Source organism: Lepus europaeus, chromosome 12 (genome assembly GCF_033115175.1).
Source record: "Lepus europaeus isolate LE1 chromosome 12, mLepTim1.pri, whole genome shotgun sequence".
Taxonomy (NCBI): domain Eukaryota; kingdom Metazoa; phylum Chordata; class Mammalia; order Lagomorpha; family Leporidae; genus Lepus; species Lepus europaeus.
The window spans coordinates 98203591-98223883 of record NC_084838.1 but is presented as its reverse complement, the minus strand read 5'-3'; the positions used below and the strand labels follow the sequence as shown (position 1 = coordinate 98223883).

At 42.5% G+C, this 20293-nt stretch overlaps 1 protein-coding gene and 1 pseudogene across 1 annotated transcript in view; both read right to left on the bottom strand.

Moving 5' to 3' along the window:
• The window catches only part of AUH (AU RNA binding methylglutaconyl-CoA hydratase), a 168015-nt gene that overhangs the window by 76651 nt on the left and 71071 nt on the right, over window positions 1–20293 (bottom strand). Inside the window, exons 5-6 of the mRNA XM_062208586.1 lie at window positions 15648–15740; window positions 13226–13282 (exon numbers count right to left, since the gene is read on the bottom strand). Of these exons, the coding sequence (XP_062064570.1) occupies window positions 13226–13282; window positions 15648–15740 (150 nt within the window). The remainder of the gene's footprint in view (window positions 1–13225; window positions 13283–15647; window positions 15741–20293) is intronic.
• On the bottom strand, window positions 8832–9912 carry LOC133771898 (dolichyl-diphosphooligosaccharide--protein glycosyltransferase subunit 2-like; annotated as a pseudogene).

Sequence of the window (20293 nt, the reverse complement as noted above, 5' to 3'; positions counted from 1 at the left end):
TTGGGCCCCTGCACCCACGTGGGAGACCTGGAAGAAGCTCCTGGCTCCTGGTTTCCACCTAGCCTAGCCCTGGCCAGTGAAGCCATTTGGGGAGTAAACCAGTGAAGGGAAGATTCTGTCTGTCTCTCCCTTTCTCTCACTCTGAAACTTTCAAACAAATAAATAAATCTTTAAAAAAAAGAAAAAGAAAGAATTCCTGATGTTTTGGTTCCTGGTTGCCACTGCAAATACTGAGAGGAAATCTGTTTTGCTGTTTCTTAAGCATGACCTAGATAAAGGTTTTCTCCAGGAGTCTGCCCAGGCCATTCCAATATTGGTTTCTAGATTTCAAGATACATTTACACCAGGAGAGTGGATTCCAGGAAAAAAATAAATGCCACATTTGTATTTTCAACCCAGATTACTCTTCTTATCTTCACATTTATATAACCATCTACTTGATTAATATTGCATTTGCGCTGGCGCCACGGCTCAATAGGCTAATCCTCCGCCTGCGGCGCCGGCACACCGGGTTCTAGTCCCGGTCAGGGTGCCGGATTCTGTCCCGGTTGCTCCTCTTCCAGGCCAGCTCTCTGCTGTGGCCAGGGAGTACAGTGGAGGATGGCCCAAGTCCTTGGGCCCTGCACCTGCATGGGAGACCAGGAGAGGCACCTGGCTCCTGGCTTTGGATCAGCGCAGTGCGCCGGCTGCAGTGCGCCGGCCACATTGGCCATTGGGGGTGAACCAACGGAAAAAGGAAGACCTTTCTCTCTGTCTCTCTCTTTCTCACTATCTACTCTGCCTGTCAAAAAAAAAAAATAAATACTGCATTTGGATATTGAATGATGACCTTTATCCAAACAAGTCTAAAACAATACACTTGAATGCTACTTCCAAACATGCTTTTTTCAGTTTTCATTTCTCAGGAAAATGCATATTCTATATTCAGTTACTTGAACCAGTCTTTTGAGTCATAATTTTAAAAAAAGATTTATTTTATCTATTTGAACAGCAGAGTTGCAGAGTGAAGGAGAGAGAGATCTTCCACATGCTGGTTCACAGCCTCAAAGGGCTGCAATGGCTAGGGCTGGGCCAGGTGGAAGCCAGGAGCCAGGAACTTCATTTAGGTCTCCTGTATGGGTGCAGGGGCTGAAGGACTTGGGCCATCTTCTATTGCTTTCCCAGGAACATTAGCAGGGAACTGGATCAGAAGTGGAATAGCTAGGACTCAAACCGGCACCCATATAGGATGCTGGTGTTGTAGGAAGTGGCTTAACTGGTTACACCATACACCAGTCCCTTGAGTCGTTCTTAACATCTCTATCTCTTTCTCTTTTAAACTCCCCATCTATGGGGCTAGTGCTCCATGGGGCTGGAGCTTTGGCGTGGTGGGTAAAGCCACCACCTGCAGTGCCATCATCCCATATGGGCGCCGGTTCAAGTCCCGGCTGTTCCACTTCCAATCCAGTTCTCTGCCTATGGCCTGAGAAAGCAACAGAAGATGGCCCAAGTGCTTGGGCCCCTGCACCCATGTGGGAGACCCAGAAGAAGCTCCAGGCTCCTGACTTTGGACTGGCCCCATTGCAACCGTTTGGGGAGTTAACCAGCAGATGGAGGACCTCTCTCTCTCTCTCTCTCTCTCTCTCTCTCTGCCTACTTCTCTGTAACTCTGACTTTCAAATAAATAAATAAATCTTTAACAAAAATAATTTTAATTAAACTCCCTAACAAATATATCAAGAAATTCTCTTAGCTCCATCTTTTAAAAACAGGCTTCCTACTTCTAACCTTGTTATTGCTATTCGCACAGAGATCACAATGAACCTTTAAAAATAATAGCATTGAGAGTTAAAGCTGCAATCCTTACAGTGGATACATAAGTGCCTGTGTCACCTGACTCCTCTACTGCCTCTGGGACATTCCCACTGTCGCCCTCCTCCTCCTCTCTGCTGAAGTCACAGTGATAGGATGAATGTTCCAAGCATAATTCCTTATGCACGTTTTACGGGGAGATACCTTTGTCTGAAACACTCTTCCTCTCACCAACCCCTTGAAGTGTTATCTAACATACCTTCTCACTAAGACTTGTACTGAACTCCTCATTTTAAAGTGCACTCCCTCGGATCCCTTCCCTATTTCTTTTTCTACAGCATCTCCCACTTCTGCCATCGCACTCAGTTGACCACTCGCCATGTCCACTGTTGCTGTGCTGGGACATAAGCAGCACGCGGCTGGGATCCTTCCTGGTTTGTTCACAGCTACATCCCCAGGATCTACACCAATCCACAGGCATCTGCTAAGTGAGCAAGTACGCCTGGACCACAGTGTGAGCAAAGGAAGCAGCAGTAGCACCGAGCTCTAAGGAGTGACCAGGGACCTACGCCACAGAGCTTGCCAATAAGACCTATCAGGTCTTCCATCGTGGGGGCCGACAGAATCCATGCTATGTTCTCGAAACTCCTGATGCCTGGTTTCAAACTGCCTTGTTCCTGTTCACTTCAGCATCCCAATCATAGAGCATTTATGACACGTGTACACATGGCTCATCTCTCCCACCAGATTTCAGAGGGCCAACTCCAAGGGAGCAGTGCTGATACCTCCATGTTGTCTGTTTCCTACACAGCAGGTACCCAAGTGGCCCATACACAGTGTGCAGTCGACAACTCCTCAATCACCCTAAGCTAAATGTAAGGAACCAGTTACTAAACTGCAGTCTAATGGGTAAAGAGATGAGACTCTGTAGCATAAGCACGTGTATAGGATAACTACACAAAACTTCAGGCAGCTGGCAAGTGGTCACTCTCAAGGAAGTCACCGCGGGAAACACTACACTGAACGCAACAGTGCTGTCCAGTGTTCACAACGGGGACGAAATGTCTGGCATCTTAGGAAAATCAGTCTTATTTTTGTTAAAGTTTTCTTCTTCCTGAAATAGTATGACCTTATTCATCAGATTTGGCACAGAAAGATCTATTGCTATTTATGAAAATCAAATTCATCCTCACAGGACAAAGATGAGTCACGGCTGAGGATATTGAAAAAAAATAAGCTCAAGTTCTGATGTAAATGCTAAGAGAATTTCCACAAAGGTTATAAACAAAGCTTTCCAAAATGACGACTGTGTTCAGGACAACACACTCACAGGATTTAAAATTCCGTCATCACCTCACAGACATGCCTTAAAATAGAGTGGAAAATGTGCCAGAAGACTGCTTGCGACTGAACACGGCTGACAGGGATGTGCAGTAATGTCCCAGAGCCCCGACCTGGGGAGGGCGCCCCTGAGCAAGACTGGGGAACCTCCCTCTCCGTCTATGAAACCGGGGTGCTCCCATCTTCTCTCTCTCCGTAAAGATGCCAAGAGAACACTTCAAGTATATCCACAACCAGTCATTACCATAGGCAAGTAATGAAAGTTACCATTACCAAGGACAGGAGACTCTCCCATCAAGAGCTACATAATGAAACATACAGTACCACCTGTGAAATAGTCCTGGCATAATTTCTTAACCTAAACCTAACCATGAGGAAATGCTAAGTGAAATCCAGAATGTGTAAGCCTACATAAGATAATCACTGGATTCTTCAAACAAATTGGCATTTGGGTGGGTGGGAAGATTGGGGGAAGTGCTGATCAAAAAACAGAAAACTTCAGTTACACAGGAGGAATGGGTTCAACATCTGTGCATTGTGGCGACAACCTATTTAATAATTATACACAGGAGCCTGCTCCGTGGCATAGTGGGTAAAGCCGCCACTTGCAGTGCTGGCATCCCATGTGGGCACCAGTTCGAGTCCCAGCTGCTCCACTTCTGACCAGCTCTCTGCTGAGGCCTGGAAAAGCAGTAGAAGATGGCCCAAGTCCTTGGGCCGCTGGAGGGAGCTCCTGGCTCCTGACTTTGGATCGGTTCAGCTCCAGCCATTGCAGCCATCTGCGGCGTGAACCAGTGGATGGAAGACCTCTCTCTCTCTCTGCCTCTGCCTCTCTGTAACTCTGCCTTTCAAATAAATAAAATAAATCTTAAAAAAATAATAAGTATATACAGTAAAGGCACACCTTGTTATGAAAATGCAACTCACTTTGAATGGCTCTATGAGACAGAAGGATTTTTTTTTAATGATTTATTTATTTATTTGAAAGTCAGAGTTCCAAGGAGTAATGGAGAGACAAAGAGAAATCTTCCATTTGCTGGTTCACCCCTGAAATGGCCATATGGCCAGGGTTCAGTCAGGAGCCTGGAACTCCATCTCGGTCTCCCACATGGGTAGCAGGAGCTCAACCACTTAGGCCATCTTCCACTGCTTTCCCAGGCCACCACTAGGGAGCCGGAATGGAAGCGGAGCATCCAGGACATGAACCAGCCTGGGATGGCGTCACAGGCAGTGGCTTAGCCTGCTTTGCCTGCTATGTTTTATTGCCTTTTAAATTAGTTTGAAATGTCTGTTCAACTACCTGACAGTTAACCACATTCTATCTTTTAATTCTATCTGATATAATTATTACTTAATGGAGCTCAATTTTCTTTTAATGTTTCTATATTGCTTTGTATCTTTTTTCATTAAACTATATACTTTCAATAATCATTTGATGATAAACAAAATATTTTCTAATAAAGACTGAAATTGAATTTCTAATTTAAACTACATATTACTATCTCTTCAAACAATTATTTCATAACAACTTATTCAATTTATAAAAATACCTTACAAATAATTATATTGCTCTTCTTATTCAAGTTCAAGTTCAAGAAAATTGAAGGCTACTTTCTGATCAATTGTTTGTGCTATGTTTGGATATAAGTTTGGGTACCCTTTAAGGTCCAGGTGTTAAAGATATGGTCCCCATGGAGGTGTGGGGACTTTCAGGAAGTGGGCCTGGTGGGAGGTCTTTGGTTAGTGGGTCTATGCCCTCACAAGGTAGTTCTCACAAAAGGAGAGTTATAAAATCCCAACTTTGGGTCCAAAGTCTCTGTTTCCTGGTTCATCATGTGACTTTTCCTTCACGTGGGTTTCGCCTTCTACAATCTGTCATCCCCTCACCAGAGACAAAGCATCTGCCGTGACATGTGTTCGCTGAGCCTCCAAAAACTGAGCTAAAATAAAAACCTTATCTCTTTAACTCAGCTGCATTAGGTACTTTGTTGTAGTAACACAAAGCTGATTAATACAAGGAACCTGTAATTCACAGAAAATGTGCATCTTTTAAAATTCCAAACCTGACGTACCCTCACACAGCTTCCCTGTAAACTGGTATCATCAAAGGTCAAAAGATGACAGGATCAACAGCAGCATCACATTAAGTCTTCTGTCTCAATCAGACAGACAGGAATTCAAATTGGGAGGCAAATTTTCACTGGGATTGCCCTGCCAATGCTGTCCAGGACAGAACCATGGACATACATGCAAAAGCATAATTTGTCAGAATTACATTTCTTATATGGGATGCGATTCATGTACTGACCCAAAGATACTTATTTTCGCTATAATAACAAAAGAGGAAAGGTAGCATTCATTTTTCCCACAATATAGAACTCACATCTGAATTCTCCCCATTTACTTTCCACCCATCTCTTGGCTGTCAGCAGTTGCTCTTGCGTGAGTAAGAAAGAGCAGAGGCAGGCCGGCGCCGTGGCTTAACGGGCTAGTCCTCCGCCTTGCGGCTCCAGCACACCGGGTTCTGGTCCCAGTCGGGGCGCCGGATTCTATCCCGGTTGCCTCTCTTCCGGGCCAGCTCTCTGCTATGGCCCGGGAGTGCAGTGGAGGATGGCCCAAGTGCTTGGGCCCTGCACCCGCATGGGAGACCAGGAGAGGCACCTGGCTCCTGGCTTCGGATCAGCACAATGCGCCGGCCGCGGCGGTCATTGGAGGGTGAACCAGCGGCAAAGGGGAAGACCTTTCTCTCTGTCTCTCTCTCACTATCCACTCCTCCTGTCAAAAAAAAAAAAAAAAAGAAAGAGCAGAGGCAGCTGACAGAGAAGCCCAGACCACTGGTCTCGGCCAGACCTTCCCAGCAGATCACGCCCCTGGCTGTTCACAGGGACACTCAGAACAGGAAGCAAGCACCTTCTTGGCACCAAAAGAGATGCACCAGGAAGGGGGGAAACTCAAGTGCTGCTCACTGTGTTTGAAGGAAGATCTCCCAGTCAGCTAACAGAAACGTTCAGAGCCTCAGAGCACATCTCAGAGATCGTGGCAAAACTCACCTACTCAGAAACAAACAAACAAAAAGCAATCTTTTCGCAGGAGGATCATCTACGAGAAAGGTGAAGGGAAGGGGAAAAATGGAGATGCAAAAATATCTGTGAGTGAAACAATCTATGGATAGGGCAGAAGAGGATTTTTCTGAATAAAATTTCCAGCAAAGTTCCTTTAGGTAATACACAAAATCTTAGTTAAAACATACCTACTGGGATGGAAGTTTCCAGAAGTGAAGACGGCACGTGGAATGCGTGTATCCAAAAGCAGAATGCCTGGGTTCATGTCCCAGTTCCACTGCTTATTCCAGTTCCTGCTAATGGGCGCCCTGGGAGGCACCAGTGATGGCTCAAGTAGCTGGGTCCCTGCCCGCCACGTGGGAGACCAGGACTCAGTTCCCAGATCCCAGATTCAGCCTGGCCCAGCCATGGCTGCTGTGCTCATTTAAGGGGGGAGTGAACCAATGAACAGAAGATCTCTGTATGTCTCTCTGACCTTGTCACATTAATAAACTAATGAAACAAAAACATCACCATTTAAAAGCCAAAAAAACCTTAAATACTCTGCTGGTTTCTAAAACGCAATGTAAATGTAAAATGTGAAAGGGAACCAAAACTTCTATGTGCTTTTCTTTTCATCGTGAATACGGGCTTCATATGCAATCAGATGCATTTTTTAATTTAAATGCCAAGAGGTACAAACTTGAAATCTTCATGGTATTATAGGAGCAACTCTGGGGGCTGGTATTGTGGCGCAGCAAGTTAAGCCAAGGCTTGTGACATCAGCATGCTGTTTAGTTTGGGTACCAGCTACTTCATTTTGGATCCAGCTCCCTGCTAATGTATGTGGGAAGGCAGCAGAAGATGGCCCAAGTGCCCAAGCCTCTGCCACCCATGTGGGAGACCAGGATGCAGCTCCTGGCTCCTGATTTCAGCCTAGGCCTGCTCTAGCTGTTGTGGCCATTTAGGGAGTGAACCAGTGGATGGAAGATCTCTCTTTCTCTGTGCTTCTCACTCTGTCATACTCCTTTCTAACAAATAAATAAGTCTTTTTTTAATTTTTTTTTTTTTTTTGGACAGGCAGAGTAGATAGTGAGAGAGGGAGAGACAGAGAGAAAGGTCTTCCTTTTTGCCGTTGGTTCACCCTCCAATGGCCGCTGCAGCCAGCACATCACACTGATCCGAAGCCAGGAGACAGGTGCTTCTCCTGGTCTCCCATGAGGGTGCAGGGCCCAAGGACTTGGGCCATCCTCCACTGCCTTCCCGGGCCACAGCAGAGAGCTGGCCTGGAAGAGGGGCAACCAGAATAGAATCCGGCGCCCCAACCGGGACTAGAACCCGGTGTGCCAGTGCCGCAAGGTGGAGGATTAGCCTGTTAAGCCACGGCGCCGGCCTAAATAAGTCTTTTTTAAAAATTAAAATAGAGAAGCAAATGAAATATATTCCTCAGTCTCAGGAGGAAAAACAAAAAAAGAAGACTATCCTTTATAAATATTCAGGAAAATGTTAAAGCATTCTGATTTTTGTGACAAATGTATTTTCCCTGTGATCATTCTCTTTATTCCAAAACAGTTACTTTTAAACTTCAGCTTTCAAATGAAACAACAGGGTAAGTCTGGAATATTCACAACATCCTGCTGGGGAGCCTTGCCCAGGAAATTGAGTATATGGGCTCACAGATATCTGTTCCATGTCCGGGAAACTGAAAACCAGCAAGCCAAAGTGTAACCACAATCTCAGCTTGTTTCTTGTTAAATGAAATATTTTGCATTCTTCTTTTCACACTGTGAATTGTTCTTGACTCCATTTCTCAACATTCATTTCAGTTTTCAGAATCCCCATCCTTCTTCTAGAACTAATGTACTGTTCTCTTGAATGCCTACAGCACCGGCATTGATTGCCAATCAGAAACAACACTTTCCAAGATGGCCAGGTATTTCAGGGTCTGTTTGAGCTGAGTCCAGTAAGCACACACGAGTACCAGAAGAAAAGAAAAGCACGCTAGTGGAGCTGGAGACACTGGCATCAGTCTGAATCCACAGAGCAAAGGGCAGGAGCAAGGGCGAGAGCAATCAGGGCTGTGAACATCCTGGACACCACTGACCGGGGCTCTTCTCGGGCTCACGCTTGAATTTCCTGCTTTGGAGTGAAAAGATTCTGGGACAAGACTGTCCATGGAGCTTCTTCCTCTGGGAACCTGACGACCACAGCAGCCACTTTCCAGAGGAGTGGGTTCTTCAAAGTGGCATCTTCAGGGTCAGTGTTGTAGCACAGCAGCTCACAACTCCAACACAGGCATCCCACATGGGCACCAGTTTGAGTCCCGGCTGCTCTACTTCTGATCCAGCTCCCTGCTAGTGCGCCTGGAAGACCAGCAGAGGATGATTCAAGCACTTGGGGCCCTCCTGTAAGAGAGACCCAGATGGAGTTCCTGGCTTCAGCCTCAGTCCTAACTACTCTAGTCATTTGGGGAGTGAACCAGCAGATGGAAGCTCTCTCTCTCTCCCTCTCCCTCTCCCTCTATTTCCCTTCTTCCCTCCCTCCCCCCTTCCTTCTCTCTCTCTCTCTGTCACTCTGGTTTTTAAATAAATAAATCTTTAAAAAAAAAAAAAAAAGCAGCATCTCTGATGAAGCAGAGTGTATGTGCCAGAGGCAGAGTCAGATTCTATCTGTCTTCGAGGTATCCCGTTTACACTTGTACACGTCCCTGTTGTCCAGCTCAGCGACAAACAACATTTCCTGCCAGTCTTCTGGTTACAGAGTCAGACAAATGTCTGCTGAGGGGTGAGTTCAGCACAAGTGCTCACATCTAACGGCCGGAAGAACAAGGTGAAGCTCTGGTGGCTGTCCGTGAAGAACGTGCCCTTGGTTTTGGCTCAAAAGGTCACGCAGGTGGCTTTTGGGCAGAAAGATCAACTTTTTTGATACCAACTTCAGTGGCAATCTTGACTCGGGGCTCTAAGGTATCTGCAATGTGACAGCTGTCACCTTCAACCTTGACAGAGAAGCGTAACAATCACTGGAAAATTTGGAATTCGTGAAGTTTAATTCAAACACATCCCCACCATAGGTCAAAGACATCTTTTGAAGGACACTGGCCCTGAAAGCAGTAGGTTTAGCATGTTCTAGTTCAACAATGGCCTGAGCCAGAGGCTGCAACAGGGCACTGGTAACTTGCAACCACAGGGTATCCTGTTTGTGAGTGTTGGAAGCACAGCCAGCAAGCACAACTCCAAGTGGCATATGATTCTGGGATAGGCCAGCAGCAGCAGAGACATGCTGAAGGCTTCTGAGAATAATTCAGAGTTCTTTTTGCTGAAGATGGTGTTAATTAATGAGATGACCTGACCTTCTTACGGACAGTTCAGTCCTTACATGCTCCAAGGAGCATGAGGGAGCAGCCACAAATAGCACATTGTTTTCTAGTCCTTCTTCAAACTGGAGATAACAGATAACTGGTAACAGATGAGTCCTCGTGGACAGCTGCCAGAAGGTCTTCGGCCTCATTTGAAATAGGGATCGCATAACCCGAGAGGGCCTGGCAGGACTGAGTGGTGAAGAAGAGGGAATCCACGTTGCTGGGATCAAGGTTAGACTGGATGATGGCACGTGCTGTCTTTACATCTGGAACTTGTGCATCAAGGCCATTGACTCCCAAGACGGAAGAGAAGGCAGAGTCCAAATTTGTGAACGGGCCATCAAGTAGGGCTCTCAGACTCCACGGCACACTTGGCGAGGTAGTAAGTGGACATCAGCCCCTGGGCCCTGACTATGACCGGTAGGGCCAACAGGAACACAGTGCTGGCATGCAGCGCACCATTTCCCTTATTAGGTCTCACTGAGCCCACAACCCAGGCTGACTTCTGTTTGGAAAAACGGCTCCACGAGTGCCCCAGATGGGACACGGAGACTCACGGGCAGCCTCTGTGTGCAGAATGGACTCGAGGCACAGGTCAGCCTCTGCAGCCCCAAGCCCCAAGCCATTCCCAGCTGCTACCACCAGCATCCTAGAGCTCACGATTCTATTCATGAGAATATATAACCCAAATCCGATCACATGCACAGAACTTAGTGCTGTCTGGCTACTAGAGCCACTGCTGAAGAGGAAGCTACGGAACTTAAGGATACTGGGGATAAAACTCTCTCTTCTGAACCTCACACGGCATGGCACAGTGATACAATGAAAGAAGATGGCAGAAATGAAAGCTACCACCTTTCTGCAGGGCGAGGGGCACAGCACAGCACTTTAACTTCCCATGCTGGAATACGCCTTCTCGCCTCAGCTAGTCTGCTTCTGATCCAGCTTCCTGCCAATGTGCCTGAAAGGCAGCAGAAGACAGCCCAAGTACTGGGATTCTGCCACTTGCAAGAGAGACCTGGATGGAGTTCCTGGCTCCTGGCTGCAGCCTGGCCCAAACATAGCTGCTAGGAACATCTGGGGAGTGAACCAACAGATGGAACATATCTTTCTCTTTCCTTTCCTCTCTTTGTCACTCTGCCTTCCAAATAAATAAATGCATTTCTTTAACACAAGTAAAAGGAAAAAAAAGTTTCACCCCATTTCTGTGGTATATTTAATCAAATTTTTCATTTAATCATTCCAAATATTATTTTCATACAACCATTCTGCCTTCTAGTGGTTTTAATGTAAAACATTTTACATTCAATACCTAGTAAATATCTAAAATTACCAGGCTCATCGTACTCCTACCCCAATCTCTGGCACCTATTAAACCCTCATCAAAAACAATTACTTATGCATCATTAAAATGTGACTACATTCATTTCCTAGGGCTGCTATAAAACACTACCACAAACTCAGTACCTTTTAAAAAAAAGTTTATTCTTTCACAGCTTTGGATGTCAGAAGTTAAAAATCAAGGTGTTGGCAGGGTTGTTTAATTCTAAAAGCACCAAGGGACAACCAGGGCCATTCCTCTGCTCCCAGTTTCTGGTGGCAGCTGGGAGCTGCAGCATTCCTTGCCTTGTAGATGCCATCACTCCCTGTCTCTGTCCCCACAGCCCCTTCCCTTACTCTCTGCGTGCCTTCTCCGTAAGGACCTCTGTCATCAGGTGTAAGGCTCAAAGAAACGAAGAGGACATCATGTGAAGATCCTTAACTTGGAGCCAGCGTTGTGGTATAGTGGGTAAAGACACTGCTTGTGATGACACCATCCCATATGGGCACCAGTTCAAGATGTGGCTGCTCCAATTCTGATCCAGCTCCCTGCGAATGGCTAGGAAAAGCAGTGTAAGATAGCCCAAGTGTTTGGGAATCTGATGAAGCTCCTGGCTCCTGGCTTTGGCCTGGCCCAGTACTGGCCATTGTGGCCATTAGAGAGTGAACCTACAGACAGAAGATCTTTAACTCTCTCTCTCTCTCTAACTCCGCCTTTAAAAATAAACCAATAACTCTTTTAAAAAAAAATACTTAATTTTATTTGCAAAGACTCCTTTCCAAATAAGGTCACATCTACAGGCTCTGGGTTGACATTCCTTAATCCGGATGGGGTGTAGCACTATTCAATCCACTACAGCTACTATCTTTCTAGGATTAGCTGCATCTAAATATCAGTAAATGGTTGCTTCTTAAAAAGATTTCAGAAACATATCATGCCACCCTTTCTCTAAATTCTGTTTTATTTCACATATTATTCATCTGATAATTCTCTTCAAGGGGATCTATTTCCTCAGAGACCCTGCATTTTCATTAGTTACTATGAAAAAAGTAGGTGTGGTAGAACAGGTAGATAGTAAATGCTTCTAGCCTACAAGCAGAGCATTTTCATGGATTAAAAAAGTAGATAACTTAGTCTTACAAATAACTTAGTCTTTCTTACACTTTGACCTGAACAGTCTTCAATCTCATTTCAACTTATGTTTTAATTTCTATCTACATACCCTAATCAAGATAAATACTCTCATAATAAGGTTAAACATACAATTTAACCTATTCACATACAAACCTGTCTGCCATGTTCAGCACTGCAATTTTTACATTGTTACTATTACTTCATTCATACATGAAATTATTATTTGTGGTACGTAAAATGGACCAAGAAAAGTTACTTGAATCTGGCAAGTGACACAGCTGGTGTACAATGCCCACATCCTCTATCAGAGTACTGGTTTAAGTCCTGGCTGCTTCACTTCTGATGCAGCCCCATGCTAATATGCCTGGGAAGTGGTAGGTGATATTTCAAGTACTTGAGCTCCTAGTGTGCCTGGCTCCTGGCTTCAGCATAGCATGGTCCTACCTGTTACGGACATTTGGAAAGTAAAACAGCAAACAGAGGATCGATCTCTCTCTCTCTCTCTCTCATGAATCAGTGAACAGAAGATACCTGTGTGTATGTATGTGTGTGTTTCCATCTTTCAATAAATCTTTTAAAAAGTATGTATCCTTAAGTATGTTTTTTGAAAAAAAAAATCACAAAATGCAGTGTCTCCAAATTTTCTGAAGCAAAAGAGCTAAAAATGCAGATTTACTGGGCAATGTAAGACGTCAGTACCAATGTTAGGAAGCTGCTTTCTTACATGACTTCCAATACAAGAAGGCCGCCTGTGTTTTTCACAGAAAAGAGAAACGACACCTCTTCAGCACCAAATTCAGGCTGCCCACTGACCCCAACCTCTGACCCACTGCACAGAAATACAAGTTCGGGGCTCAACGCCTGGGAAATGCTCTCTCCTCCTTCACAAAGGAGTGAACAATAGCATGAAGCTCTCAGGAAGGTGGCAAACTCAAATGTATACACAAAAGCTGTAGGATACCTGTGTAATTCTTTCAGAAACCAGACCCAAAGAGTGAGGATAGCGTAAACAGAACCATTACTGACAACTTAAGAAGCAATGCAGAACATCACAGGAAAGAGCGGTGAGAGAAAGCAGCAGCTAACGCCATCAACAGCTAACACATCATCTGCCTGGGCTAACCAAAAACACGTGTGCGACAGGGACTTTGCCAGAGGAGCGAAGAGTGCAGCCTCACACCAGCCCGCTGCCCTTCCCATGAACGTGCTGTCGCCTCACACTGATGTGGACGCTCATACCTCCACCGGGAATGATGGCCAACTTTGTTTCAACGAGACCCATTTTTGCAGAGGAAGCTAAAAACAAAGGAAGAAAATTAAAATCATTATACTCAAAAACGACAACCTGCAAAGTGAGTAAAATGAGATGTATTAAAAACACACTGTTTTGTAATGAAATTAATGGCATAAATTCTTTTAAGAACCACTTCAAAAGATACTTAGTCATGGAAATAAGTAAACCCGCTATGTGACATACTGGCAGAATCACACACGTTTTCTATTAAAAACTGCTTAGCAGTGAATTCTTCCTAATGAAGAAAGATCACTTCACTAAACCTGATATTGCCAAGTCATATGTGAAGGTTCAGATCCCATTCATTATCCGGGATCGGGAGGAAGCTAAGTCTGACAATACGAATGTGCGAGCTGCCCAGAATTCCCCCGGGTCAAACAGCTCCATGTCTCAGATGAGCCAGAGCAGCATCTCCAGACCACCTGCCTTGTTACTTTCTGGCAAATGACTTACTGTCCAGAGAGCTGGACAGGCTGCCTCTCTTCATGTCTGTTTTCATGGCTACTTTACAACAACTTAATTATTCCTTCACCGACATATGCAAATGTGTTCAGACTACATCCCGCATCCTAACTCACAGAATCCACATTCCCTCAGAAACAGATCCGATGTACCTTAGCTTTTCAATTTACAACCCATTAATTGCATTGCAAGAAAAAGGGACCTAAAGTGGAAAGAGGAAAACATACACAGAGACAAAAAACCACAAATCCCACAGCACAGTCACATAAGAGTATGAAAAAACGGAATTATGGGGGCCACTGCCATGGCACTGTAGGTTACACTGCCGCTTGCAACAGCAGCATCCCATAGCAAAATGCTGGTTGGCTTCTAATATAGCTCCTGCTAACACACCTGGGAAGGCAATGAACATGGCCCAAGTATGTGGGCCTCTGCCACCACTGTGGTAGGCCTGGATGGAGGTCTGGGCTCCTGGCTTCTTCACCCCGGCCCATCCCTGACTGTTGTGACCATCTGGGGAGTGAACCAGCAGATGAAGTTCCCTTTCAGTCTCCTCTCTGTCACCCTGCCTTCCAAATAAATAAATAAATGTTTCTTTAAAAAAAATTATGTAGACTTTTTCAATACGCAGCCATGTCATTCACTTTGTTTTTCTTCTCAAAACACCAACTTTTTGTTTTGTTGATCTTTATATTACTTTTTTAGTTTCAATTTCATTTATTTTCTGCTTTGATCCTTATTATTTTTCATCTCTTGCTGATTTTGGGTTTGATCTGTTCTTGTTTTTCCTTTTTTTTTTTTTTTTTGTTAAAAAGATTTATTTATTTATTTATTTGAAAGTCAGAGTTACACAGAGAGAGACGGATAGGCAGAAGGAGAGCAAGAGAGGTCTTCCATCCGCTAGTTCACTCCCCAATTGGCTGCAACAGCCAGGGTTGAGCCGATCCGAAGCCAGGAGCCAGGAGCTTCTTCCAGGTCTCCCACGCGGGTGCAGGGGTCCAAGAACTTGGGTCATCTTCTACTGCTTTCCCAGGCCATCGCAGAGAGCTGGATCAGAAGAGGAGCAGCTGGGACAGAAACTGGCACCCACATGGGATGCTGGCACTGCAGGTGGTGGCTTTACCCACTACACAACAGCGTCGGTCCCCTATTCTTGTTTTTCTAAGTCCTCAAGATGTATTATTAGATCATTAATTTGAGACATTTCTCTATCTTACTTAATGCTATAAACTTCCCTCTTAATACTGCTTTTGGTATATCCCACAGGTTTTGATATGTTATATTTTCATTTTTGATTTCCTTTTCAGTTTAATTAATGATGCATGTATCATTCAGTATCATGTTGTTTAATTTCCAAGTATTTATGAGTGTTCTATTGTTCTTCCTATTGTTGACTTCTAGTTTTATTATTTTATGTCTTGAGAATAAACATGGTATGACTTCAATCTTTATCAGTATTGCTGCAAATATAGTTTTATAAAACTTTGTTTTATATCTTTGTCAAATCAATGGTTAAGAATGTTATACTATTAAAGTTTTAGTGATCTTTGATTACTTAAAAATTGACTATATATAGACGAAATGGTCATTTTGCATTCAATCATTGCTTAGAGCAATTGCCTATATTCCTACTAAACTAAAGTTTTGTTTTTTTTTTTTTTTTTTACGTGTTAAACTTATTTGGTGAAGTACTCAGAAAGAAAGAGAAGGAAAAGAGTGAGAAGGCGAGAGTGGGAGGCAGGAGAAAGGGAGGTAGGGAACACCATTATATTCTTAGAATTATGTCTACAAATTGAAAAAAGTGTTTACTGAACAACAGGAAACAAAACAAAACATTAGGAATCACTTGAAGAGTAAACACAAACTATTTTAAAAGAATGTATCTTCAGTGGGATGTATTCTCACCTGCTACTCGTATATCACATGCTAAAGCCAATTCAAGACCACCACCTAAAGCAAGTCCATCAATTGCTGCAATCGTTGGCACTGGAAGATTAGCTGAAACAGAAAATGTTTATGTTTCTTTAATAAGGTCATTCATGTACTGTGTCACGCATTTCATGTATTTTTTCATGATTATACTTTTAAATGGGATACCATATAGGGACTAGTCTCTTTTACCTGTAACAAAGTATAAACATTTTCACTGTCAGTCTTCAAAACACTATATAGTTAATGACTGTACACTGTTCCATCAAATGGATATAAAATAATGCCTTTAAACCTTCCCACACTATTCAATTACTGTAACAGGTGATTTTTCTGTCAAATTAATAGCATCACTGTACTACAACTAGCCGTAACAGCCTAAAGTCATTGACAAGATGCTCAGTTCACAGAAACGTCAAGGTGAAATGACTGATGCATAACTGGGAGATTTGTGAGCTTGCATGGGTTACTTCAGTGCTGAGGATGAATCTCATTCAAAGAAGCGACACACGCTAAATCGAGAACGCAGCAGTCCCGTTAGCTTGGCTGATGGGGAAAGACATCAGGCGCTCTGACGCGGCACACTTCAGAGGTAACTGAAGTAACTGGTACTATTAATTAGCTATTCCATAAAGCAAAAGTCTATTAATTTTACTTTGAACTATGGGAATGTGAAGCTAGGCTGGATATAGATACACAGATCTCTGTATGTATGTATTTATCTATGCTTACACGCACACACAAACAGGCTGAATGGATTTAAGAAACATACTTCATCAACAAAGATACTCAGAAACTGAAAGTGCAAGGATGGAAAAAGATTCTCCATGCAAACAGAAATCAAAAACAAGCAGGAGAAACCATCCTTGTATCAGACTATAAAATAGATTTTAACACAAAAACTGTTAAAAGATACAAAGGAGAGCACTACGTAATGATTAAGGGATCAATTCAACACGAAGACTTGACTCTAAAAAATGTATATGCACCAATGCCAGTGTACCTGGCTATTTAAAACAAATGTTAATGGATCTAAAGGGAAACCTATGCTACAACACAACAGTATGGGGGACTTCAACACCCCACTTTCATCAGTGGACAGATCAACTAGACAAAAAAATCAACAAAGAGGGGCTGGCGCTGTGATGTTTTGGACTAAGCCTCCACCGGCAGCACCAGCATCCCATATGGAAGCCAGTTCAAGTCCCAGTGCTCCTATTTTGATGCAGCTATCTTCCTATGGCCTAGGAAAGCAGCAGAAGATGGCCCAAGTGCTTAGGCCCATGGGAAATCCAGAAACTCCTGGCTCCTGGCTTTGGATCAGCCTGGCTCAAGCTGTTGTGGCCATTTGGGGAGTGAATCATCAGATGGAAGACCTTTCTCTCTGTTTCTCCCTCTCTATATCTATAGCTCTACCTCTCAAATAAATAAATAAATAATATTAAGAAATATCAAAGAAACAACAGAGTTAATCTACACTATGGACCAAGTGAACTTAATTGCTATCTACGGAACATTTCATCCCAGAGCTGCAGAACAAACACTGTTTTCAACAGTATATGGAACATTCTCTAGGACAGAACATATGCTAGGCCATAAAACAAGTCTCAACAAACTCAAAAACATTGAAATCATACCATATATCTTCTTCTGATCACAAGGAATGAAGCTGGAAATTAACAACACAAGCAACAGAACATATGCAAACACATGGAGACTGAACAACATGCTCATTAATGAACAGTGGGTCACAGAAAAAAAATCAAGAGGAAATAAAAAAAATTCCTAGAAACAAATGGAGGAGACAACACAACATATCAAAACTTACGGATACAGCAAAAGCAGTGTTAAAAGGAAAGTTTATACAAATAGAGCCTACTTCGAAAAGGTATCAAATAAGTGCTCTAACAATGCACCTCAAGGACCTAGAAAAACAAGCACCAAAACAAATCCAAAATAAGAGGAAAGAAATGATAATAAATACTAAAAAATTAGAGAATAAACAAAATTGTGATAAAAAAAAATAACAGATCAGTGAATTGAGGAGCTGGTTTTCTGAAAAAATAAAATTAACAAACTGTTGGCCCAACTAACAAAAAAACAAAGGGAGAAGATCCAAACTAATAAAATCAGAGATTAAAAAAAAGATGTTATAAGAGAATTAAAAATAATAATCAGGAATTGCTATAGTTATATGCCAACAAACTGGAAAATCTACAAGTAATGAATAGATTTCAAGACATATAAAATTTACTAAAATTGAGGCACAAAAACACAGAAAACCTAAAAAGACCAATAACCAAGATGGAGGTTCAATCAGTAATAAAGACCCTCCCAAAAAAGAAAAGCCTAGTACCAGATGGCTTCACAGCTGAATTGTACCAAACTTTTAAAGAAAATCCATGCCAATTCGTCTTAAACTGTTCAAACAACTGAAAGGGAGGGAACTCTCCCAAACTGGTTCTATGAGGCCAGCATCGCCTTCATTCTAAAACCAGAGAAAGATACAATGAAAGAGAACAACAGACCAATATAGATGCAAAAATCATCAACAAAATACTAACTAAACAAAATCCAACTATGCACCAAAAAGATCTGCATCAAGTGAAATTTATCCCTGGGATACAGTGATGGCTTAATATACACAAATCAATAAACATGATACATCACAGTAAGAAACTGAAGAATAAAAATCAGATAATTATCTCAATCCATGCAAAGAAAGCATTTGATAAAATTTTACAACATCCTTTCAAACCTTCAGCAAATTGGGTATAGAGGGACGATACCTAAACACAATTAAGGCAATATATGACAAACTCATAGCCAGCATTATATTGAATGGAGAAAAGCTGGAAGCATTTCCACTAAGATCCAGAACCAGACAAGGGAGTTCCCAGTCTCATTATTAATATTTAATATAATTCTGAAAGTTTTACCCTGAGCTATTAGGCAAGAAAAAAGAAATCAAAGGTATATCAATGGGAGAAGTCAATTTATCCTTCTGCCGATGATATGAACCTATACATAGGGAAACTAAAAGACTCCACACCAAGACTACTGGAACTCAGAGAATTTGGCAAAGTTGCAGGATATAAAATCAACACATAAAGCCCAATAGTATTTCTATACACAAACAATGCCATGGCTAACAAAGAACTTCTAAGACCAGCCCCATTCACAATGGCTTCAAAAACTTTAAGTGCCTTAGAATAAATTTAATTAAAGATGTGAAAGATCTCTACAATGAAAATCATAAAACATTAAAGAAAGAAATGGGAGGAGACACCAAAAAAGGAAAAAATCCTCCATGTCCATGGATTGGAAGAATTAATATCATCAAAATGTCAATATTATCCAGAGCAATTTATAGACTCAATGTGATCCCAATCAAAATACTAAGGACATTCTTCTCAAATCTAGAAACAAAAACTCTGAAATTCATATGGAAACACAAGAGACCCCAAATAGCTAAAGCAATCTGAAACAATAAAAACAAAGCTGGAGACATCACAAAACCAGATTTCAAGAGATACTACAGGACAGTTTCAATCAAAACAGCATGGCATCGGCACAAAAATAGACATCTTGACCAATAACAGATTAAGAACCCCAGAAAATAATCCACACATCTAAAACCAACAAACAAGCTAAAATCAACCCTTGTTGGGAAAACTGGATCTCTGCACGCAGAAGTGTGAAACAAGACCCTTAACTTTAGACACTATAAAAAAAATCAACCCACATGGATCAAAGAGCTAAACTTAAACCTGAAACCATCAAATTACTAGAGGAAAACATAGGAGAAGCACTGCAAGACATTGGCCTAGGTAAAGACTTCTTGGATAAGACCCCAGAAGCACAGGTGATAAAGGCAGAAATAGACAAGTGGGATCACATCAACCTAAGAGCTTCTGCACAGCAAAGGAAACACTCAACAACGTGAAGAGGCAACCAACAGAATGGGAGAAAGCATCTGGAGCTATACATCTCATAAGGATTAATATCCAGAATATATAAAGAACTCAAGAAACTCAACAACTAAAAAAAAAAAATCCAGTTAAGAAATGGGCTACAGATATAAACAGGCATTTTTCAAAGGATGAAATACAAATGGCCAACAGACACATGAAAAGATGCTCAGGATCACTAGCCATCAGAGAAATGCAAATCAAAACCACAATGAGGTTTCATCTCACCCCCGATAGAATGGCTCTCACACAGAAATCAACAAACGACAAATGCTGGTGAGGATGTAGATGAAAAGATACCCCAATACACTGCTGGTGAAAATACAAACTAGTCCAACCCTTATGGAAGACAGTATGGAAATTCCTCAGAAATTTTAACATAGATCTACCATATGACCAAGCTATCCCATTCCTGGGAATTTACCCAGAGGAAATGAAATCAGTATATGAAAGAGTTATCTGTACCCCATGTTTATAGCAGCTCAATTCACAATAGCTAAGATATGGAATCCAACCCAGAAGGTTTCAACTGTCAACTGGATAAGAAATGTGATAAATACACACACACACACACAGTGGAATACTATTCAGCCATAAAAACATGAAATCCTATCTTTCACCACAAATTGGATGCAAGTGCAGACTATTATG